General features: G+C 42.3%; 1 protein-coding gene across 6 annotated transcripts in view; it reads right to left on the minus strand.

Annotated features, from left to right (window-relative positions):
- Window positions 1-22,582, minus strand: part of CPPED1 (calcineurin like phosphoesterase domain containing 1) — a 62,893-nt gene that overhangs the window by 13,561 nt on the left and 26,750 nt on the right. For 5 of the 6 annotated variants that reach the window (XM_085513748.1, XM_015876443.3, XM_085513749.1 and 2 more), the window contains one exon: window positions 860-1,282. The exons of the other annotated variant lie outside the window; for it this stretch is intronic. In XM_085513748.1, the coding sequence (XP_085369874.1) occupies window positions 860-1,282 (423 nt within the window). The remainder of the gene's footprint in view (window positions 1-859; window positions 1,283-22,582) is intronic. 6 annotated transcript variants of the gene reach the window in all.

Here is a 22,582-nt window from a genome sequence, read left to right on the forward strand (position 1 = left end):
CAATATCGTTTGCAATTTCCATTGTTCAGTAATCCAAATAATGTGTTCTTTTATAGATACAGAGAAAATGACACTGATGCATTGATGACTGGTTGGCAGGAAATTTTAAGGGACTAGCTCACTCCAGAAACACGAAAGCAATTAGCAGGAAACAATAGGAACAGTGTGAAGAGGTAGCTAGCTATACACTGTACCTGTCTCCATGGCATTCAGGTTTCATCACACAAAGCTAAGGTATTTGCTACAACATTCTTGTTCAAAGCATGTTCTAACTGCCTTTTATCCCAGAAGCAACCTTTATTACGAACAGATAAATATAGGGTAGATCTTAGCAGAGCAAGACTCTCTTTAGCACCAAATGCATCTGGATGGTGCTATAAAATTGGTTTACTGTGAGAGAAAACAGCCTCTAAGGTAATTATGGAAATATATATTATATATATATAATGATTTTTTTTAATCTGTATTTTTATCATATGGCAATACCAGATCTTCCACTCCTTAAGCAGTTTTAAAAAAATAAAAAATAGAAAAAGCAGGTTGTCTAGTATTTGCCAGTACTTGCAGAATGAAATCTGCGCTACTTCTTTTAAAAGTTTCTCACTCATTTGTCTTTTCAAAGTTTTAAACTACTTTGGGTTCTTTTGACAGATGTTTGGATTCGCTTGATAATTCTGACCTAAGAGGAACAAGTCTTATAAGCAGTGCCCCAAACTTCTTGAAAACAGTACCATGCAAGGTTTTTTTGTTTTTTGTTTGTTTTGTTTTTTTTATTTTTTTTTTTTTTTTTTTTCCCTGGCACTATAGCCACTAACAATTGGAAGCAAAAATTTAGAGAAAGGAGAATTCAAGAAATTACCTGCTTTATGGAACTTTTCCATTATCTCTTGTCGAACTGATTTTTCCAAGTTGAAATAATCATGGTCTTCATCCGGTGTTCTCAGAAACAGAGGGATGTGCTGAAAAACTATTACATGCTTGCATTTATGTTGTTCTGCAGCAGCCAGCTGCTCATTAAGCCATGCATCCTGAGCTTGCTTTAACTCTGGGCATTTGGAAGAATCAAAGTACAACTGAGAATTCAGCACAAGAAAGAAAACACCTCCAACCCAAAAGCTAAAGTAGTCATCTCCCCAGTTCTTGCAATAATTATCTATTGTTTCTCTTGTTGGTGTATTGCCAATATCATGATTTCCACTGACAAATACCAACGGGATGTCCTGGTCAGTGTTTTTCAGAACGTTCTTTAAATCTTGCTCTTGTTCCTTTCTCCACTGAGTTCCTATAGAAAAAAACAAAAAACAAAAAAACAAACAAACACAAAAACACATTTTACTGTTCATTCTATCTCCTCCTACCTTGTAATTTGTAATGATATAGAATATGGAATACACCTTCACTTTGAATTTTTACACAGCACCTTCCCTCCTCCTTTTTTTCATTACTCAGCCATGCTCTGAATATTTCATTAGGTAACGCTATGGAGAGGAACTAATGGATCACGCAGCAGTAGATGACGTCACGTTCAAAGTTTTGGATGAAAAGCTTTGGCAGACCAGTTCTTGTCATCTATAGACTGACAATCTGGTGAAAAAAATGCAGCCACATTGGATGATATGAGTCAGCTTTATACAAGGTAAAAAACAGGTTAAAATGTGTTTTATATTTTATGGTTGCATAAAATAATTTATTCATTTTTTCATTACAAGAACTACTTTAACAATAAAAATGCAATTACTGTTATGTGGTGACTTCTTATATGATGAGGCCATTTTCTAATAAGCATGGCATTAATTTCAAAGAAAGGTAATTGTGTACTTTACTATTTTTTCCTCATCTCTGTTTTTCTAGTAATATACATATGTAGAGAATTACTATTCTGATTTTCTGAAACTAGTCCTCTAAGCATGTTCAATTCACTTACAATCACTAAACAAATCTAGAAAGCTTTCAATATATGTATATACTTAATTATTACTTTTTTGGAGGCTTTAGAGAATTATCTTTAAGCTTAGAAGCCACTAATATGGCTGTTTCTTATGAAATCACACATTTATAAAGTGTATTTTGTCCTACAATACATAACATGCATCTAAAATGAGACTTTTTCACAAAAAACCAACTAAATTTGTTAATGAAGAAATCAGAGGAATTTTAGAAGAACTCTGACATCAGAATTACACATTTGCATGCAAGTCCATGTTCTAGTTTTGTAACTACATATATGTATTTTAAACTGAAATGCACTGCAGGGGTTCCTGTCAAAAAAAAAGTACCAGATAAAATACATGCTTATCCACATTCCTTCAAAATTCTTATGATTAATATTGAGAAATAAGTTATCTTTGGTAGCTGTTTTTAGTAAAGACTTCAATTCCTTTTCTATTCCCAATATACCTTGTACCTTATTTCTATTACTAGAATTAGATGCTTAAAAAAATACTGAAAAATAACACATCTATACATCTACATTTAAAGACAGGTGTGAGATCTAATACGTGTTGCATCAGTTCAAGGGAAGGAAATCCACAGTGCACATCTTTAACTTATGAACAGAATAGAAAAGTTTTGGAGCAAAATTTCTGCGTAACTTAGAAATACTAGGTATATGGCAATCAGGTATTTCTTGGAACTAGAGGAAAACAGGTGGGTTTGTAGGTGCATGGTGAATCTGTGCCATCCTTCCAAAAAAATTCTTATTAGTCCTGGGGGGGGGGGGGGGGAAATAACAGGGCAAGTAACATCTTGAGTTACCTGGAGGAACTAGGCGAATAAATAAATAAATAAATAAATGTGGTATTCGTCGCTGTGCATGGTTCTGTGAGCCTGGCAAGAAAGCTGTTTGCTCTGCTTTCTCCCCACCTTCCTATGTAAAGAACTTGAAATTTCAATCTATAAATACAAAAATGTATTCTGTGTGGGAGGGAGGCGGGGAAAAGATGAGGGGGAAGGCTTAATTAAGAGATGAGTAAACAGATTACACAATGCTAATCCACTTGCTATCACTTTGGGAAATGTAGATACCAGTTTCAGAGTATAGTGACGTTTATGCAGAAACTGCAGAAATAATTTGTAGAATTGTGTATACATCTTCCCAGTGGTGAAATTCAAGCTCCAGAGACTAACACTTAGATTTGTTGACAGCAGGGCAATGATTCCCTCATTTAATGCAATACTATTTCTATAGCAACAGGGAGACACATTCAGTGCTTTACTGCTGAAAACAGATTGCCCAAAATGGGAAACAAGATCTCTGTCCAAAGAGTCAGATAAATCCTACTATGTAGAGTTTATTTTAGGGCAATTACATACCAGCTCAACCTTTCCTTGGTGGAAGGTGAAAATAACTTCATAATAAGAGATACCTACAGTGATTAAGGTAGAAAGAGGAAGAGCAGTGTCTCTATTGTCTTTGAGACAGGGCTAACTATAATATTTAGTGTCTCCAATGATTATGAAGAACATTTTTATTTGCCAATGTATATTTCTTAAGAGGGTTGGCTGGAGACAAATAGGAAGAAAATACAATGTCAAGAAGCAGAGTAAAAAAGGTAATTTAGGAAGCATTAGGGTAGATGGAACTAAGATTCATTTCTGTTCTGTTTATCCTGTCATTATGTGCAGTGACATTTTTAAATCCCAAGCTACACTATGCTGTCTTCATATTAGGTTCTGCAAATACAGTCTTGCCCCAAGATAAAAAACTTAATAAATTAATAGCTCGTAAAGCCCAGTTTGGCTCTTAGGAAAAACAAAAAATGAGAGCTGGTACAGTTGCCTACAATTTTCCATAGTATTCTGGCCTACCGTTTTTGGAAGCTGTGTGATGTGAACAGGAGCACAAAGGTGGGAATGTCAACACCTCTGCAATGACATATCTTCCTCCTGCAGTTTATATCACTGTTTGCCTTAACACTTCAAGTACTCCATCTTGTACTCCTTAAAGGAGTAAAGGTAACCTACCTTCACTCACTGAAAGAGCATATTTCAAGAAAGAATGCACATTTGCTGCAGCTGGCTTCAGTCAGCATAATCAGAATCCACAGACTATTCTGCCAAAGAAATAATCCTCTTGCTGTTAACCCACACTGCAGTTTACTTTGGTATGCCAGGGAGCACCACAACAGCAAAGTGTTGGATTTAGATTTTTTTTTTAAAAACACCCTAGCTATTAAAAGAATTTGAAACAGTTTGCCCCCAAACCATAGCACTGCAACATGTGCTGTCTGTAACCGTATCTGAGACAACCCTTCACCTGGACTGCCATCATCAGTTTTCTTCCTGAAGCATTTCAAAGTATTCAGTCAATTAATAATAGTATTTACCTACTAATCTGAATTAGGAGAAAAGTTATGCTGGCATTAGTAGGCAGCACCCCGAGTTTTGTCTTGTGTCAACACAAGGCAGGGAACCCAAAGTATTTCCTGGCTGTCGGTCCTTGCTAGACAAATGCACATGGTTGGAACTGCTCTCTGCATCACTCCTAGGAATATGCAGCACTTGGAAGGAATTTGGTAGAATGGGGGCAAGGCTTTCGCTTATCAATAGCACACTGCAAAGGAAGAAGCTCTTGGAATTCCAGACCTGAAACCTTCACATAATAAACTGGAGCAATCACCACAAAGGAAAACTTATTCAAACGGACTTGACTATACACTGTGCATTTATTGATATAGCCTGGAGGGGAGCATATGCAAGGCAGGAAAGCCCTGATGGCAGCACTTCAAAAGGACAGTCAGACCACAGCCTCTGACAGGAGGAAAGGAAGGGGAGGGGGCCCTCTCCAGACAGACCAGTGTGCTCTCTGTGAATGATACAGTGTCACAGAGCAAATTGACTTGATTCTCCTCTTCCTTCTGTGGCCTCTGCAACTTGTCGTGTGGGGCTCCACACTGAAGCCTTCCATCTGCGATGTTTCCCAACAATGCAGCATGATCCATCAGTGAATAGGGCGAACTTTTCGTTTTCCGGAAGTTCATTGTATGGTGGAGCCTCTTTGGCGCGTGACACCTCTTCTGTAGGTGGTGTTTCAATTTTTTTACTCTCAGGCCAGCCCATGATCACTTCTAGAATTCCAGGACGGCTGAGTTTTCCCATTCGAGCTCGTTGAGTAATTAATGAAATCCACTTACTCCAAGTGGCATCAGTAGCATGATGGGTGGAGGGAACCTGTCCTTTAAACATCCAGTTTATTACTGGCAAGCGAGGTGCTAGAAGAAGCTGAACCTCTGTCCCAACTACTTCAGAAGCAGCCCGAACCCCCTCATACACGGCTAAGATCTCCTTCTCAGTCGGAGTGTAGCGCTCCTCAGACCCTTTATATGCTCGACTCCAGAATCCTAGGGTCAGCCTCGGGTCTCTCCTGAGGCTCTTTGCCACAAACTCCAGGTGGGACCTTTCTCTCCAGCAGCAGTGTAGAGGATGTTCTTCACATCCTGTCCCGTCCGTACTGGCCCCAAGGCCACGGCACGGGCTATTTCTTGTTTTATCTGCTCAAAAGCCTGCTGCTGCTCAGGACCGCATGAGAAATTATTCTTCTTCCGTGTTACCTGATAGAGGGGTCTCACTATGTGGCTGTAGTTTGGGACATGCATTCTCCAAAAGCCCACTACTCCCAGAAAAGATTGGGTCTCTTTTTTGTCAGTGGGCGCAGACATTGCAGTAATTTTATTGATCATGTCTGTTGGGATGTGGCGACGCCCATCTTGCCATTTCACCCCTAGAAACTGGATTTCTTGGGCAGGGTCCTTCACTTTGTCTCACTTAATAGCGAAACCAGCAGACAGGAGGATTTGGATTATCTGTTCTCCTTTTTTAAAAACCTCCATCGCTGTATCACCCCACACGATATCATCTATGTACTGCAGGTGCTCTGGAGCACCGCCCTGTTCCAATGTGGCTTGGATCAGCCCATGGCAGATGGTCGGGCTGTGTTTCCACCCCTGGGGCAAACGGTTCCAGGTATACTGAACACCCCTCCAAGTAAAGGCAAACTGTGGCCTACACTCTGTGGCCAAAGGGACAGAGAAGAATGCGTTGGCAATATCAATGGTGGCATACCATTTTGCCTCTTTCGATTCCAGTTCATACTGGAATTCCAACATGCCTGGCACTGCAGCGCTCAATGGGGGTGTGACCTCATTAAGGCCACGATAGTCCACTGTCAGCCTCCATTCTCCACTGGCTTTGTGCACTGGCCATATGGGGCTATTGAAAGGTGAATGGGTCTTACTAATTACTCCCTGACTTTCTAGTTGTTGAATTAGCTTATGGATGGGGAGCAAGGAATCCCTATTAGTACGGTACTGTCGTCTGTGTACCGTTCTCGTGGCAATTGGTACCTGTTGTTCTTCCACCCGTAGTAACCCCACAGAAGACGGGTCCCCTGATAGGCCAGGCAAATCAGACAACTGCTTAATGTTGTCTGTTTCTATAGCAGCTATTCCAAAAGCCCATCGGTATCCTTTGGGGTCCTTGAAATGTCCCCTTCTTAGGTAATCTATTCCAAGTATGCAAGGAGCCCCCTGGCCAGTCACTATACGATGTTTCTGCCAGTCTCTACCAGTGAGGCTTATCTCGGTCTTCAACAGAGATAGTTCCTGCAAACCTCCAGTCACCCCATGTATATGTATCCGTTCTGTCCCTTTGAAACCTGAGGGTATCAGAATGCACTGTGCACCGGTATCCACCAGTGCCTTATATTTCTGCGGTTCTGATGTGCCAGGCCATTGAATCCACACAGTCCAATACACTCTATTATCCCTCTCCCCCCCCTGGCTGGGGGCAGGGCCCCTCTATTGGTTGTCTGCAGCGGTAGAGGCAACCTCAGTAGTGGCTGACCTCTTTTGTAATTCTCTTACCCGTGCTCGCAGTGCAAAATTGGGTTCGTCATGCCACTTCCTCATATCCTCTCCATGGTCACGCAGGTAGTTCCACATGGCGCCACGTGACATAGGCTCACTGCGGTCATTCACGCGGACAGGCGGGCGTTTGCGTCTGATGGCTGAGACCGCCACAGGTTCACTGTGGTTCCTTGCCGCGAACCAGTTCTTCTGCATGTTGTCTTGTTTTCTCTCCATTCGGTCCAGTCTATCCACCATTTGACAGATGGCTGCGATAGTGGCACGGTGTGGCAGTAGTGTGTTTTCGGTATTTTGCAGTGAAAGGATGAGCTCAAAAATTGCAGGTCTTCTATCCAGCTCGTCATACCTGTTAGTGTTCGTTAATGTGTGCCCCGGTGGCGCAGTGGTTAAAGATGCCGCCTTGCAACACTGGGGCCCGGAGTTCGAATCCCCCCTGTGGCGCAAGTGGTAGAAGTGCCGCTCTGCTACACAGAGGCTCGAATCCCGGGGGCTGGACTCGATGATCTCTAAGGTCCCTTCCAACCCGAACGAAACTATGAAACTAGGAAATAGTATACTGGAATACTTCCCTGGTGCTGACCGTATGAGTTTCTTGCATATTTCCGGAGTACTGCTCACCTTTTCTGGGTCATGGCCATCCTCTGGGTCCCCAGGGACAAACGTGGGATCGAACAGCATTTCTGCCACAGTCATTTCTCTCAGGTACTGGATACCTTCCTCAGCTGTATTCCATTTTTCCAGTACAGGCTCCAAATCACTTTTGAGAAGACAGGTTGCCTTTACAGCTGATAGCATCCTCTCCCAGAGAGTGGCGACTCCATCAAGACATCTGCTGATCCCTCTATCCATAGATGAGTCTCGAGCAATGTTTCCTAATTGACAAGCCTCATTGCAGCTTAGGGACATGCAGGCGGCCCCACTGTCCCAACACCGGAGCAGCCAAGTGACAAGGTGTTCACCTGGGAGTCGGGCAAACTCCCTTCTTGTGCCTTGGATTTCAGTAATTTTCAGAGGTTTACGAATAGAGGAAGCGGTGACTTTTCCCTCATCATCACTATCCTCTCCGTGTCTGTTAGTCTTCTGAGTTGCCTTTCTCGGTGGTTTTGGGGAGGGTCCCTCGTCAGGATCTTCCTCTACTTCCTCCTTCCATTCCAGACGTGAGGACACACGTTCCCATCTCTGACCTTCCACTGGGGCAACTGACAGTGATGCTGGTGCTTCCTGTGGTTGGCTGGGATTGACTTGGCACCTTCCCCTTAGGGTTTGGATCTCATTCTCGAGACTCTCTATCTTCTTCATAAGCCGTTCGTTCTGAGATCCCCCTGATCTCCCACCCTCACTCACCAGTTCTTTTAATCCCTCATTCAAAAGTTCTATTGATTTCCCAAGGTCCCTCTGGTGTTCAGGGGTGAGATTACCTGATACCGGGGGTCCGGATGCTTCTGGCCCTTTTCCCGAGTCTCTCTGCACTTCATAGTAAACTACTACAATTAGAGAGACTAACAACACAGTATCCAATTTGACACCCCAGTCATACTTAAGGAATTCAGAGCATTCGTGAGCCAGTTCAAGCACAGTGTCTGTGATGTTCCTTAGTCTGGAAGGGAGCCAGGCATGTATCTCTATCCCTGCCAGCCGTCAGCTTAATATATCTACCCATATCCCCACCAACAGGATGTTCTGAAGCCAGGACCACAGGAACATAAGGACCGTCAGTCCTACATACAGGGCTGCTGAAAAAAGCCACCTAATTACTGCCCAAAACATTGTCCAGAGCATTGCCCGCATTCTCCACCAAAAATGTCACGGAGTTCTCTCTAGAGCTCACTCCGGGACAGTGGGAACAAACCCGGGGGAGCAGGAACAAAAGTTCCCCCCTTCTCTCTAGCGGCGCTGTACGGCATGGCGCGGCGCGGCCACGTGCGTTTCGGGAGAAGGGAAGGGAAGGGAGATTGTGATTGGGTCTAACAAAAAATGAAGGAGAAAAAAAGGTGATCTGAGAACAAACGGCAGTTTAATAACCTAATAACGCTAAACAACAAGAGAGTTTCAACAAAGAGAATACCAAGTCCCCAATCTCACCGATGGAGCTGTGGAAGGCGGGAAGCTCCGATCGCGTTGTCTCCTCGCAGGGAGCTGGGCCAGCAACCCCGTACCCCTCCCCTTCCCCACTTCCCCTCCGGTGCCACTCCCCACATGCCCATTTAAGGCAGTCCACAGAAAAAAAACTTGTCCCCTTTACTCCCATTATTAGGCATGGTGTTCTGATGTGGAATACCAACACCAACCAAATTACAAAACCATAACATACGGACACTGGCAGAGGAACTGTCCTCTGAAAAATAACAGAAAGCTTCAGCGAAACATCAACCTGGCCTCCTTATCAGAGGACTGACAGGAACCAGGGCAGTCTTCCTTAGCAGATCCCTTGGTTAACTTTAAGCTAAGGAAAAGCAACCTAAAAGGCAATTTTTGGTGGATACTGGAACAACATATTCAGTACTAAATGAGTTTCTTTTACCTTTAAGTTCTGATTACATACAGGTTACTGGAGTGACTGGCCATATTGAGAAGGCATTCTTCACAAAACCCATGAAAATCAGATTGGGTACCCCATGGGGAATACATCAATTTTTATACTTGCCGTATTTTCCTAAACCTTTATTATTAGAGATTTATTGGAATGAATGGGAACAGAAATCAGCTTTGAGAAAGGAAGGTTGCAGCTCAAGGTACAGGGTGAAATATTTATCAGGTTGCTGGGGTTTGTGCAAATCATGGGAACAAAAAGGAAAACAAGATACCCCCAGAAATAAGCACTTTAGTTTTGAGGTATGGGTAACAGACACTCCAAGGAGGGCAAAAATGGCCCTCCCCATTGTGATCAACAGGCTACCCCAATAAGGACTAAAAAATATCCACTTAGAGATCAGGATAGGGAAGGAATCAGGTCTATCATCGATAATTTTATAATACCCTCATCCTCCCAATCCAGAAATTGGATGGGAAATATAGATTAATAGCCATAAATCAGATAACGCAGGATTTATATCCCCTAGTGGCTAATTCATATGCCTTAGTAACTAACCTGAGGTATATTTGTCTTGGTTTACAGTTTTGAATCTCAAGGATGAATTTTTCTGCATCCCCCCTCACAACCTGAAAGCCAGAGGTTCTTTGCCTTTGAGTGGGACAGCTAACTTGGACAGCTTTGCCTCAGGGATTCAAAAATAGCCCTACCATCTTTAGGAACCAGCTGGCCAAGGACTTGGAGCTCTGGTACCAACCTGAAGGAGAAGGTATCCTGCTGCAGTATGTTCAGCAGCCACAGAAACCTGAGAGGAATCACTGATCCAACAGCAAATGTCTATTCCAGCCAAAAGGACCTTAAGGAGACTCCAATGGAAGGGGCAAAATATGCCATTGGAGTCAGGCATGTGCATGGGTCTATTCGGAAAGAGAGCTGACTTCTGACTCCTCAAGGATGTGTTGCAAGGCCAAAACAGGGATGACCCGAATGCGAAAGGCAACAACTGAACTGATATGGAATATAAATAAGTGGTAATAGAGGGACTTGTGGTTGTGGTAGAGGTACTTTGGGTACTCATCTCTCTTGTTCAGTTTGATTTGGTTACATTTAGTAAATTCTGTTCCTCTTCAGATAGTTGCCATTGTGTTTTCTCTTTGTTAGAACAATCTGCTGGCTCTCCGGCCTTTTCTCTCTCTCCTGAATTGCGTGGCCTGGGGCCAGGTGGGTCCTGTGGCAAAGAGCCTTCCTTTTTTTGTTTTGTTTTTTTAAATCCCCTTTTCTCTGTCTCTTTCTTTTTTTTGTTTGTTTTGTTTTGTTTTCCTGTGGCCTGTGCCTCCCTGTCACGGACTTCCATCTAGGGATAACCCCGTGACAGATAAATGGACTTTTTTTTTGTTTAACAATCAAAGCTATCATCATAAATTCACAGAGAGAATGGCTGCCAGCCTGCTACAAAGACACTGCATTCCAGAGAACTTTATCTCCGGTCATTTAATGAGAAGTCCCTTTCAGTCATCTGTGTGGCACAAGGGTCTACACCATAGGGTGGAAGTGCTGCAGCCCCAGCAAGTGGTGCTTCTGTTGTTGCTGCCACTAAACCTCCTTCTCGGTCTGTTTGTTCTCAGTACTGTTTGCCTACCACTTTCACAAATCTTGGCATAGACATTACTGTGTCATGGTTTGCTACAGGAAAAACAACGTGGGTGAACATAACCAAATGTCTAGTAGCAAGTTTAACCTAACGTGACTTTAAGTCTGGCAAACAGGATTCCTAACTGTGACTGAGAACACATTCACATCCCCACTGCCTGCTTGCCCCGACCTAAGAGCTCTCTGCCTCTGCAAGGCCTTGCTCAACTGACAGCCAGGGCAGGCACTGTTAGGGTAAAGTTCCAAGCTGACTTCTGACAATTTCCCAATCCCTTGATTGTGTAGTGTGAAAATTCCAGCTTCTGTCATGAATCCTCACCTTCTGACCTTATGCCATTCTCAAACTTAATTCCTTTGAGAATTGATTGAGTTCCCAACCAATATGGCAGAGAACCTTTCCCCAGAGAAATGGTGCATCAACTGAATTTACCTTTGAAATTGGTGAGCTAGAGATGGCTCCAATGGGGAGAAGGGATATAAGGTAGGGCAAGAAACCACTGGACAAGAGCAAGGGGAGGGTAACATAACCTACAGATTTAGGTTTCTTTTGTTGCCTATGCATATCAGCCATCAGAAGGGCCTTGATTTTCACAGAATCACAGAATTATCAAGGTTGGAAAAGACCTAGAAGATCATCTAATTCAACCATAACCAATACTTCCCAGCTAAATCTTATTCCTCAACACCTCATCCAAATGTTTCTTTAACACTCCCATGGTCGGTGACTCCACCACCTCCCTGGGCAGTGCATTCCAATGCCTGAACACCCTTTCCGAGAAGTAATACTTCCTAATGTCCAGCCTGAATCTCCCATAGCACAGCTTAAAACCATTCCCTCTAGTTCTATCACTGATTACACGAGAGAAGAGGCCAAACCCAGCTCACTACAACCTCCCTTCAGGAAGTTATAGAGAGCTATAAGGTCTTCCCTGAGCCTCCTCTTCTCCAGGCTGAACAATCCCAGCTCCATCAGCTGCTCCTAGTAAGGCCTGTGCTCCAGACCCCTCACCAGCTTTGTAGTCCTCCTCTGAACACGTTCCAGGGCCACAATGTCTTTCTTGCAGTGAGGGGCCCAAAACTGAACACAGTACTCGAGGTGCGGCCACACCAATGCCGAGTACGGGGGACAATTACCTCCCTGTTACTGCTAGTAACATTGTTTTTGATGCAAGCCAGGATGCTGTTGGCCTTCTTGGCCACCCGGGCACACTGTTGGCTCATGTTCAGCCAAGCATCAATCAGTACCCCCAGATCCATTTCCTCAACACAGTCCTCCAGCCACTCCGCCCCAAGCCTATAGCGCTGCCTGGGGTTGTTGTGGCCAAAGTGCAGAACCCAGCATTTGGTCTTGTTGAACCTCGTCCCATTGGCTTCAGTCCAGTTCTCCAGCCTATCCAGATCCCTCTGCAGGGCCTCTCTACCCTCAGGCAGATCGACACTCCCTGCCAATTTGGTGTCATCCGTGAACTTACTGAGAGCGCACTCAATGCCCTCATCCAAGTCATCAATAAAGATGTTGAAGAGGACAGGTCCCAGCACTGACCCCTGGGGAACACCACTCATGACTGGTCTCCAACTGCATTTAACTCCATTTACCACCACTCTCTGGGCCCGGCCCTCCAGCCAGCTCCTTACCCAGCCGAGAGTGTACTCATCCAAGCCACGGGCTGCCAGCTTTTGCAGGAGAATAGCATGGGAGACAGTGTTGAAGGCTTTGCTGAAGTCTAAGTAGAGCACATCAACAGCCTTTCCTTCATCTATCAGACGGGTCACAGGATCATAGAAGGAGATCAGACTGGTCAAGCAGGACCTGCCTTTCACGAACCCATGCTGGCTAGGTCTGATCTCCTGGTCATCCCACACCTGCCGTGTGATCTCCCTTAAGACAATCCGTTCCATTACCTTCCCAGGCACCGAGGTCAGGCTAACAGGCCTGTAGTTCCCCGGATCCTCCTTACAACCTTTCTTGTAAATGGGAGTCATGTTGGCAAGCCTCCAGTCTTCCGGGACCTCACCCATTAACAGGGAGCGCTGAAAGATAAGGGAAAGCGGCTCAACGATCACCTCCACCAGTTCCTTCAGCATTCTTGGGTGAATCTCATCCAGACCCATGGACTTGTGGCAGTCCAGTTGGAGTAGTAATTCCCTGACCGCTTCTTCAAGAATCACAGGGGGTTCAGTCTGCTCCCCAGCTGAGACTACCAAGTCAGAGAGTGGGGAGCCCTGGGAACAACCAAGACTTTTAAAGACATTTTAAATGACTTTTAAAGACAGACGTAAAGAAGGCATTCAGAACCTCTGCCTTTTCCTTATCCTCTGTGATCACATTCCCAGCCTCGTCCAGTAAAGAATGGAGATTCCCCTTTGTCCTCCTCTTACAGTTGATGTATTTGTAAAAGAGTTTCTTGTTTGTTTTTACCCCAGCAGCCAGCTTAGATTCAAGCTGGGCTTTTGCCTCTCTGATTTTCCCTCTACACATCTTAACAGCCTCTTTGTAGTCATTCTGAGTTGCTCTTCCCTCCTTCCACAGGTGGTAGATTCTCTTCTTCTCCTGTAACCTTAAGAACAGCTCCCTATTCATCCACGCCGGTCTTCTTCCCCGCCGGCTCATTTTGCAGCTCAGGGGGACCGCCTGCTCCTGCGCCCTTCTTGAAGAGCAACCAGCTCTCTTGGACCCCTTCGTTCGCTAAGACCAAATGCCAGGGGACTGCCCCTACTAGTCTCTTGAACAATTCAAAGTCCGCCCTCCAGAAGTCCAAGGTAGCAGTTTTACTATTCCCCCTCCAAGCTCCACCATGAATTGAGAAATTTATAATTTCATCGTCACTCTGTCCAAGGCAGCCTCCAACCTCCACATCTCCCACCAGACCTTCCCTGTTTGCAAACAGCAGGTCTAGCGGGGCATTTCCATCAGAAGGGCATTGATTTTCTTCTATTTTATCTATTTAGAAGGGGAAAATTACTCTCTAAATTACATATGAACAAAATGTGGAAAATGTAGCATAACCATATTCTGGATTTTTAAATTAATCAGTTTTTTATCATATCATACAAGTGTCCCAAACTTTAGAGGAGTTGCAAATGCATCCTTTTTGAAGGCAAGTGTAGATTACCACTTTGAAAAAGCAAGTTAAAAAGAAAGTTCTTTAATTATGAGTTTTTATGCAAGCAGCACCTTAAAAAGTACGGATATGACAAATGAAATCTTAACATCTAACCCAAGAGATGGATTATCAAAGAACAGATAAGAGTTAAGTTGCAGTTTAAAATGCTACTCAAAATACCAAACAGAGATAGTAACTACATCTTATATAAGTAAAATGCAAAATGTCAAAACACCACCAATAAAAATGGAATTAACAAAAACATTTGGACTCTTTCCTTCGGTAACAAAGGAATCAGGACTGCTCTGACATCAGAAGACAGATAATTCTTGATATAAACAAATGAACAATTGCTCTAAACAAGCAAATGACAGATCTGTGTATTCTCTTGGGCCTTACAGTTCCTCTTTGTATCACTGCAGCACAGTTACCTCAGTCAGTTTATTTATTTCAGGCACTTGCCTGTTCTTGAGGTGTTGGTCTTTTTGTGGTTTTCATGACTCCTTTAACGTGATGTTTAGAGGACTTCCCCTTGTTCTATTCCCATCTTTCTAGGGAAGATGAAAGGGGAGTCCAAGGCTATACTCACAGCATGCTCCTTTCTAAGTACCTCCACAGAACCACTACCTCTATTCCACTGTGTGACAGTAGTTTCCTCTTCAAAATAGGATTGCTTTAAATCTCCTTGGTCATTTTAGCTGTTAGCTTAACTTTAGCAGGGCTACAGCTAAACTCATACATCCTCCCTCTCAGCATGTCTCTGCTGACCTCAGTGGCAACCCCATTGCTGCCCCTGCTATCTAAGCCAAAAACCAAAGGTACTCGCAACAAGACAGTATCTTACAGGCCCCTTCTACAATAGACAGGGCCACTGGAACAAAAGATCTATTAGGATACCCATCTCAGTGAGTTTCTTGTTCCTCAGTCTATTCTCATAACTTGTTTTAAACAGTGTTTTTTTCCCCTTCTCTAGAATCCACCACAACAACGTTATGCAATACACTGTGTCATTCACAATTATTAAATACAAGAGTAGGCTGATCAGTGCTAATAAAATCAGCACAGATATGTTCTGAAATAGGTTTCCCTAGCTTAGACTGTGTTGTATTAGTTGAAATGTCTTCTCTCTCTTCTTCAGACATATGCATTTCTAATATTCCATTAGTCTACAAACGTTAGTTTTACAATATGCAGAAAATGTTTAGCATGAACATGAAAACAATGTAAATGTGTCTATATTCACTCCTGAACAAAACGCCTGCTCAGTCTAACATAATAAAGAACCCCATCTCATTAGTGCCCACAAAAAAGCGGGACTGAAATACCAATTTGTCTACAGCCATAAGCAACTGGCATTTTCAACACATTTGAAACAAGTAATAATCTGTTCTGAACCACAAGAAAGGATCACAGTAAAGAATTTTCCTGCATAAAAACACAAATTTATAACTTTTGGCATTGAAACAGGGAGGAAATTTAACTCCAGTTTTAGCTAGTAATTAAGAATTGTAACAATTATACATTAAATCAATGACAAAACCCCCCAAATGAGTGAGGCAGCCTATTGAGGGTTCAACTACTTTGGGTTTCAGAGAGCAAGATTCAATGTAATGACTGCAAACGCTGACGTTTCTCTGAGTTTTAGCCATGCAGATGTCCATTCAACAACCTAATTTGTGGAGTTTACTGTTCTGCCTTCTGCTGTGAAAATAGCTACTATACTTCATTTAAGCCCAGCTCTGCTTTTCTATCCTTTCTCATCTTATCTTAGTTCTTCAAAGTTGCCCCACTGGGCATAGACCACTACTGCCTTTAGTTTTGTTCTGACGAAATCATGATACGTAGGGAAAAATACTGCAATGTTACAGAAGCTGTAAGAACAAACAATAAAAACAAGTACAAAGTACAATTTTTTCTTTTCTACAACAATTCATTTTTAAAAGCCACAGCAAGATTTTAATTTCTCACATTAAAGACTGATGATCTGTGAAATCTTACAGCTTTCTCAGAATTCCACAATATTTAGAGTTTCGTATTGTATAGATACCAACATGACTAACAACTCTTTGAAGTGCTAGTTGCTTAAGTCCAATGAAATCGTCCTGTTAAACTAAAATGCTTGCAATACGTACGTGTATACAATTACTTAAAAAGAAATGCACTTTTCCTGATGTCTCAGACATTGTCTATCATTACAAAAACATCTTCGCTATCAGAGCACGTGAATAGTGAAAAGGCAGTTAATATCACAACAAATCATTTGTTCCTTAGAATTTACTCTTAACCCAAATAATCCTTTGCCATTTTGTGACTTTATTCCACATCCATGTTGGCTTTGGAATGTTCAGAGAAGAGCTTACAAGAGAAGCAGGCAATGTGCCTTTTGCCTTATAAAAAGCAATCATGTTGAAACTAGAAAGCCAGTTGTGATCACCCTGTCTGACAATTCCTGCATTTCTTAACACAGTGAATTCATGGAAATCAATCCATATGTATAGCACGTGCAATTCTAAGGAAACAAAGGAGGCAACGAAGATTCAAACACAAAGCTGTATTTACTGTACAAGAGGCCAAATATATGACTCCTTGTGGATGTCCATTCCATGTATGCACTATCAAAGGTGCATAAGCTAAATCAAAACTTCCAGGGCTGAGAAAGAAGCAAAACACATCATAACTGGTGGAATTATGTTTTTTAATGTAACAGAAAAAAAATCAATATTTTCACGTATATAAAATATGTGAAATCAATCTAGTACAAAGGAAATAAATGTTTAACTAATCACATTTCAAAAACTTTCATTCAGAGTTGTGGCCAACAAGCTTCCGTGTGAGCTGTGGATTTGACTATACATTATGGTCTAAAATACAAATAAATATATATTTACTCAAGATAAACACTTCTGCTTGACAGCCCTGTGGTATGCTTGCAATACAAGACTGCAACACATGAAGCAGATAATCTCTACATATAGAGAGCATCTCCTGCTTTCCCACTCTTGAGTTGATTACAGCAAATTAAATTTCACACTAAGCAGCTTGGAGGTTTAGAATGCTCCACTAGGTTTAACTCAAATCAGATAATTGCTATAGATGTTCATTGATGAAACTACAGTGATATTTTATGAAATCGGTATCATTAAATGTTTGACAAATGCTGTGCTACCCACCCAGTTTCCTAGACATAACTAAGAACAGCATGCGGGTTTGGAAAAAAAAACAGCCAAGAATCCTTTTGGTTTGGCTCCATCACACCCAGCACATCAAAGTTTCTGATAAGTTTCAGCAGTAATAGAGATGGTTGCAACAAGTTAACTTAGTTTACGCTACCATAAACTGTCAGGAAACTATATCAAACTTAAACACTACACATGGTTGTAAGCTGGAATGATACAAAGATGGTAACTGATATTCAAAAGGTTATTTATAAGGAAAAACCCACCAACATGGATGCCTTCACTAGGAAATACTGAGGCAGTCTCCACCAGAGAGCAATCTCAAGAGATGCTGCCATAGTGGTGGTCAGCCCTTAAATGAGGTCTAGAGGAGGTGGAGTCAAGCTCCAACCCTTCTGGGAGCACAGATGAATTACTCTCACCTGTGCTCCCACAGCTGATTAATCAGAGGTTCAGGCTGTGATTACCAATTTCCCATACAATGTTATTTTAGGTGACAGTGCAGGAAAAAGAAAACTCAACAGTGATTGCTGACACATACATGATTTACTTAGCATTCAACAAATACAGTTTTTACCTATACCTAATTCAGTATAAACATCTCAGCTCCACTGTTTCTACCTAGTACTTAATCTATACCTTCTATACTTTGTGCTCTGTTATGAATCTCCACTGACAAAGATTCAGGAAGTGGGATTTAGCTGACAATGCTGCTGAAGCTGCATGTGCCAGAACTGAACTCAGCTGCCTCCCTCCTCCCCAGCTGTGCCAGGCTGATGAGAGCTTAAAAGAAAATAAATAAAAGGAAAAGAAGAACTTGCTTTTGTTACTAAACCAAGCAGCCAGTTAAAGAAAAAAAAAAGGGGGAGTGGGAGTGGAGGGGGTAGTGTGGAAATGGGGCACTCTGACAGAATGGCGTGTGACATGGAAGTGTGGGTGGAGCTGTGAGAAGCACTCCAAGTCAAAATGTTCAGGTGAGGCAAGGATCTTAGTGATAGCAGCGAAATTTATTCATTATTGCAATAATAGGCACACACCCCGTTGGCAAGGGACAGACTGCTTGCCAATCAGTGCAATCCATCCTGTTCTATACTCTAAACTCAACGCAGCTGATGCTCTCCCAGTGCTTGCTCATCGGTCAAGCATCTCAGGCTCACAATCTACCTGACACTGTTGCTTTGATATATTTCCATACAAACTGGTTACCAGCCTGTTGTTTTTAATGTACTGTGCCATAAAACAGGCAGACAATTTTTCTTAAAACTTGTTCACTTAGTTCTGTACTAGGATCTCCATCCTCCCCTTACTCTGTCTTATTTTGTTCCTGTTCTCAACCCTACCCATGTCAAAACACCCCACTAGAAGAAGAAATCTAATCTACTCCTGTCAGTGCTCACTGAACTAGTGGAAGAAAAATGACTCACCTCACTGCTTCACTGTTTCATGAGAGGGTTCAGCAAAGGCCTCTATTACATACAGAAAATGCTGGTCCCACAACATAAGCCTACTCTACATACCAGAAGCACTTGCTTCACTGCAAAAACACAATCTACCTCCCACGGAGCAAAGGGGTGAAACTGAATTCTTCCACATGGAATGGCCCCCATGGACATTCATTGACTCTTGTGAACATTTATAGCGATGGATGGCAGTACAGTGATGTAGTGGGTGGTGCGTTTCAACAGTAAAGACAAAGGTAAATTCCAGGCAGTAGGAAAGCTCTGTACTAATGCAACCTGCAGGCTCTTGTTCATCAGTAGTGAAAATACGCAGCCAATGGTTGTGCCTATGTTGAAGATTAGTGCTTTGTAGCTAAGAATTTGCTCTATTAAATAGCATTACCGTGCTGTTTACATCCATAGTAGTTTCCATGGTAATAAATTCCACTTCTTTTTTGGAGAGACCTGAGAAGCTGTAACACTACCATGTCATGGAAAGTACAGTGATAATAGTAGGGTGGCAAAGTCTTCAGCTGCAGCAAATGAGGATGAACCCAAACATAGCAGCTGTGGACATGGTTGGGGGTCGGGGGGAGAGGGGGAAGGGAAGGCCTCAGGCATGCAGGGAACCACTGCCAATCCTTAAATGCACCTGAGCTCCCCTGGGCTGGCCCTGCCTTCCCATCACTGCTTCAAGCCATTTCTTCTACAGTATCATTAAGATCTGGGACCTGACATTTCTCTGTGTTTTATTCAGTTCACAAATATATAAATGACATCTTGTGCATTTGCATAAAGATTTCAGCCTTGCATTCGTATCACTTCTTGTGCACAAAGGCTACCAGAAGGGCTCCAAATTTCCAATAGCTCCATTACTGAAATGTGAACAAGATGGCTCATATCTGATATAACAAAAGGACAAGTACAGTGCTTTGCAGTGCTTTTATTCTGAATCAATTGTGTATCAACTGAAAATTGACAAGTTTGTGCACTGAATGCCTTCAGAATGTTTGGCAAAGAGGTGAAAAGATATTTACATGCAAAAAAACTGCACACTTTTAAAGATATATGCTGTGAAAGTTAATATCTTCACAACAACCTCAACATCAGTGATCATTTTATGTTTTAGTGTATCTAAGCCAAAAGACAAGCTGGTAGGGAGCTTTGGTACCAGCCAAAAGGAGCTGGTAGGGAGACACCAGCTTCAGCTCTTACTGAAGCCAAATATTCACTCATCTTTCCTTGTCAAGCTCAACACTGCTTTTGAAGGAAGTTAAAATATTCACAATAGGTGCCCTTACCACTAAGAAATAAAATGCTTTGGTAAGGGCCATTTACTATGATACATGCTGGAGTTTTTCTAGAGCTACCGTCTAAGACCGAGGTTTGTAATTATTTGTTGCAGACTATGCTTTAAAAATTATTATATACAGAAAAACGAGCTTTGGAAGAAGCTATATTCAGTGACTCTATTTAAGAGAAGCAAACGGCAGGAGTATTCTGAACTGCAGCAGTTGCACACATCTGGGCCCAGGAAAGAGGTTCAAATTAGTAATTATCTCAGGAGAGGGAATGCCTTAAATCTTTACAGTGATTATAATCAGAAATGAAGCCATAGGGCTGTCTTTACAACAGAGCCATCACCTCTTATGCTCCTCAGCTCTGAAGCTATTTTGCATGTAAATAACTCTCCAGACTAAGTGTCGGAGCTTATAAGGGCTACTGACCATATGACAGCCAGTATTCTCAGCTCATCTTGTGTCCTGATCATCAAATTGTCAAGCAGAAACCAAATTGTGAAATGCTGATTTGAAAATCATGTCCCATAATTGCTGCCTAAATTTGAACTCAGAATCCCAATATTTGGCACCTGCTCTTGGAAAACTTAGAGTATATCGTTGCCTCTATTATTATACAAAAATACTGTTTGTATGGAAGACAGGATTACAGACTGAAGCACATAATTTTGAGGACACATGTAGCTGGCAGTTTTACTTGCTTTTTGCATAAAGCACATAGCATTGCCCAAAACTATAATTAGTCAAATTGAGTTGCTACGTAGTAAGGCTTTACTGAGGTTTGGAGTGACAGAGAAGAAAAACGTGCAAGATTTGTGGGGAATAAACATGCACTGGAGATGCACACAGACTCCTCACACTGTGTGCAAGGGCAGGGAGCTTGCTGGCTGCTAAGAAAGTCATAGAAGTGCTGGGGACCCAGGAAGCAGCAAGTAGAGAAAGAGGAGACAGAAACTCCAGTCCACACAGCAAGTTTCCATATAACAAGCTGATAGTAAGACTAGCAGGCCAGGACTGTGGCCCTCCTATGCCAGCATAAAGTGCACACGAGAAGGCTGGTGCCCCGCTCATAGCCAGCCATAGCCACTCTTCTGACCATGAAGTGGCAGCCACACCTACCTATTCTACTGCACCATGTTAAATGTCTAGAAATTATTCAATCAAGGATTTGAAATGCAAATATGCATACACGTCCATGGAAGAATACATGTAACATATGTATGCTGACAAGTGAGAAAAAGGACAGTGTTTATGCTACCAAGCAGCCAATTATTAAAAGAATATGACAAATCTGTCTGATGTTAAGGACACATTTTAAATAGTAGAATATAAGAAATACAGGAGACCTCATATTTGGCCTAGAAAAAAAAAATCATATTGTGATTATATATGTTCCACTAAAATACCATCCTTCCTCATAGACTTCTTTACTACATTATTGCAACCACTTGCAATAGTAATTAGTATCTTTGAAAAACTGCAAGGATTCCCCAAACCCTGGGGCAGGATGGGAAGTCACTGTGACAAACAAAGGTCTCAGGTAGACATAAGGACTAGATGAAGTGCTTTCCTTGCTGCACAAGATCTCCCCAGGAACCAGGTGTACCAATTTCAGGGCCACTGTTATGGCCCAGAACAACACAAGGCAGCTCTAACCTGAGCAATTAAAAATACTCCTTGCAGCTTCCCTTCCTTCCCATGGTCTGCTTCCCATGGTCTGCCTTGCACAGCTATGGGGATGCAACACAAGTAATTCAAAAGAGCTAAGACCTATAATTAAAAAAAAAAAAAAAAAAAAAAAAAAAGAAAGAAAGAAAAAAAAACCCAAAAAGCAGCTGAAATTAGCAACATCACTTAAATAATTTATTATCTTTAAAGTGAATAAAAATCTATGCAAAAGACCCACAACAGCAGGCCTCGGGAATAATCATCCTGATGTGATAAAGCTAGAAAGATAGATGATTACTTCTGAAGCTAATGAGAGAAATGGATGTATAGGCACATGAATGAAAAAGGAAGAAGTGCCATCATAACTGTAGAAGGATTCCAGGGTCACAGCCTGAACCAATGAGTGAGCTAGGAGAGTACGTGAGTGCCTGGAGCGGTGGGTGGGTCTGGAGCCACTCTATTTCCATGCAATCTGAGTCTGCACGGGTTCACCCCTTCCGCCCTCCCTTTTCTCATGCTGCGCGACACTTTATGAACTGGGGAGGGTCACATTCCTCAGCTCTTCCCTTTCTCCAAGCAGTTACCAGGAGGGGTGAGGTAATTCCTTCTGATATCTTTTCCTATAGCGCTTATTTCTCAATAAGGACTCTATCATTGCCCTCATTTGCCCTACATTTGGTGAGCCAAGCAGCCAAATATCTATAAAGGTACCCAATTATAATCCCCGTAAAATAATTACCAGGACATTTTTATATCATATATAAATAACATATATATATCATATATATATCACATATATATAACAATATCATGGGATGGTTTGCATGGAAAAGACTAGCCCTATGAATGAAGTT

This window comes from Coturnix japonica, chromosome 13 (genome assembly GCF_054131305.1).
Source record: "Coturnix japonica strain WE chromosome 13, WE-NBRP24, whole genome shotgun sequence".
NCBI classification, from domain to species: Eukaryota; Metazoa; Chordata; class Aves; order Galliformes; family Phasianidae; genus Coturnix; species Coturnix japonica.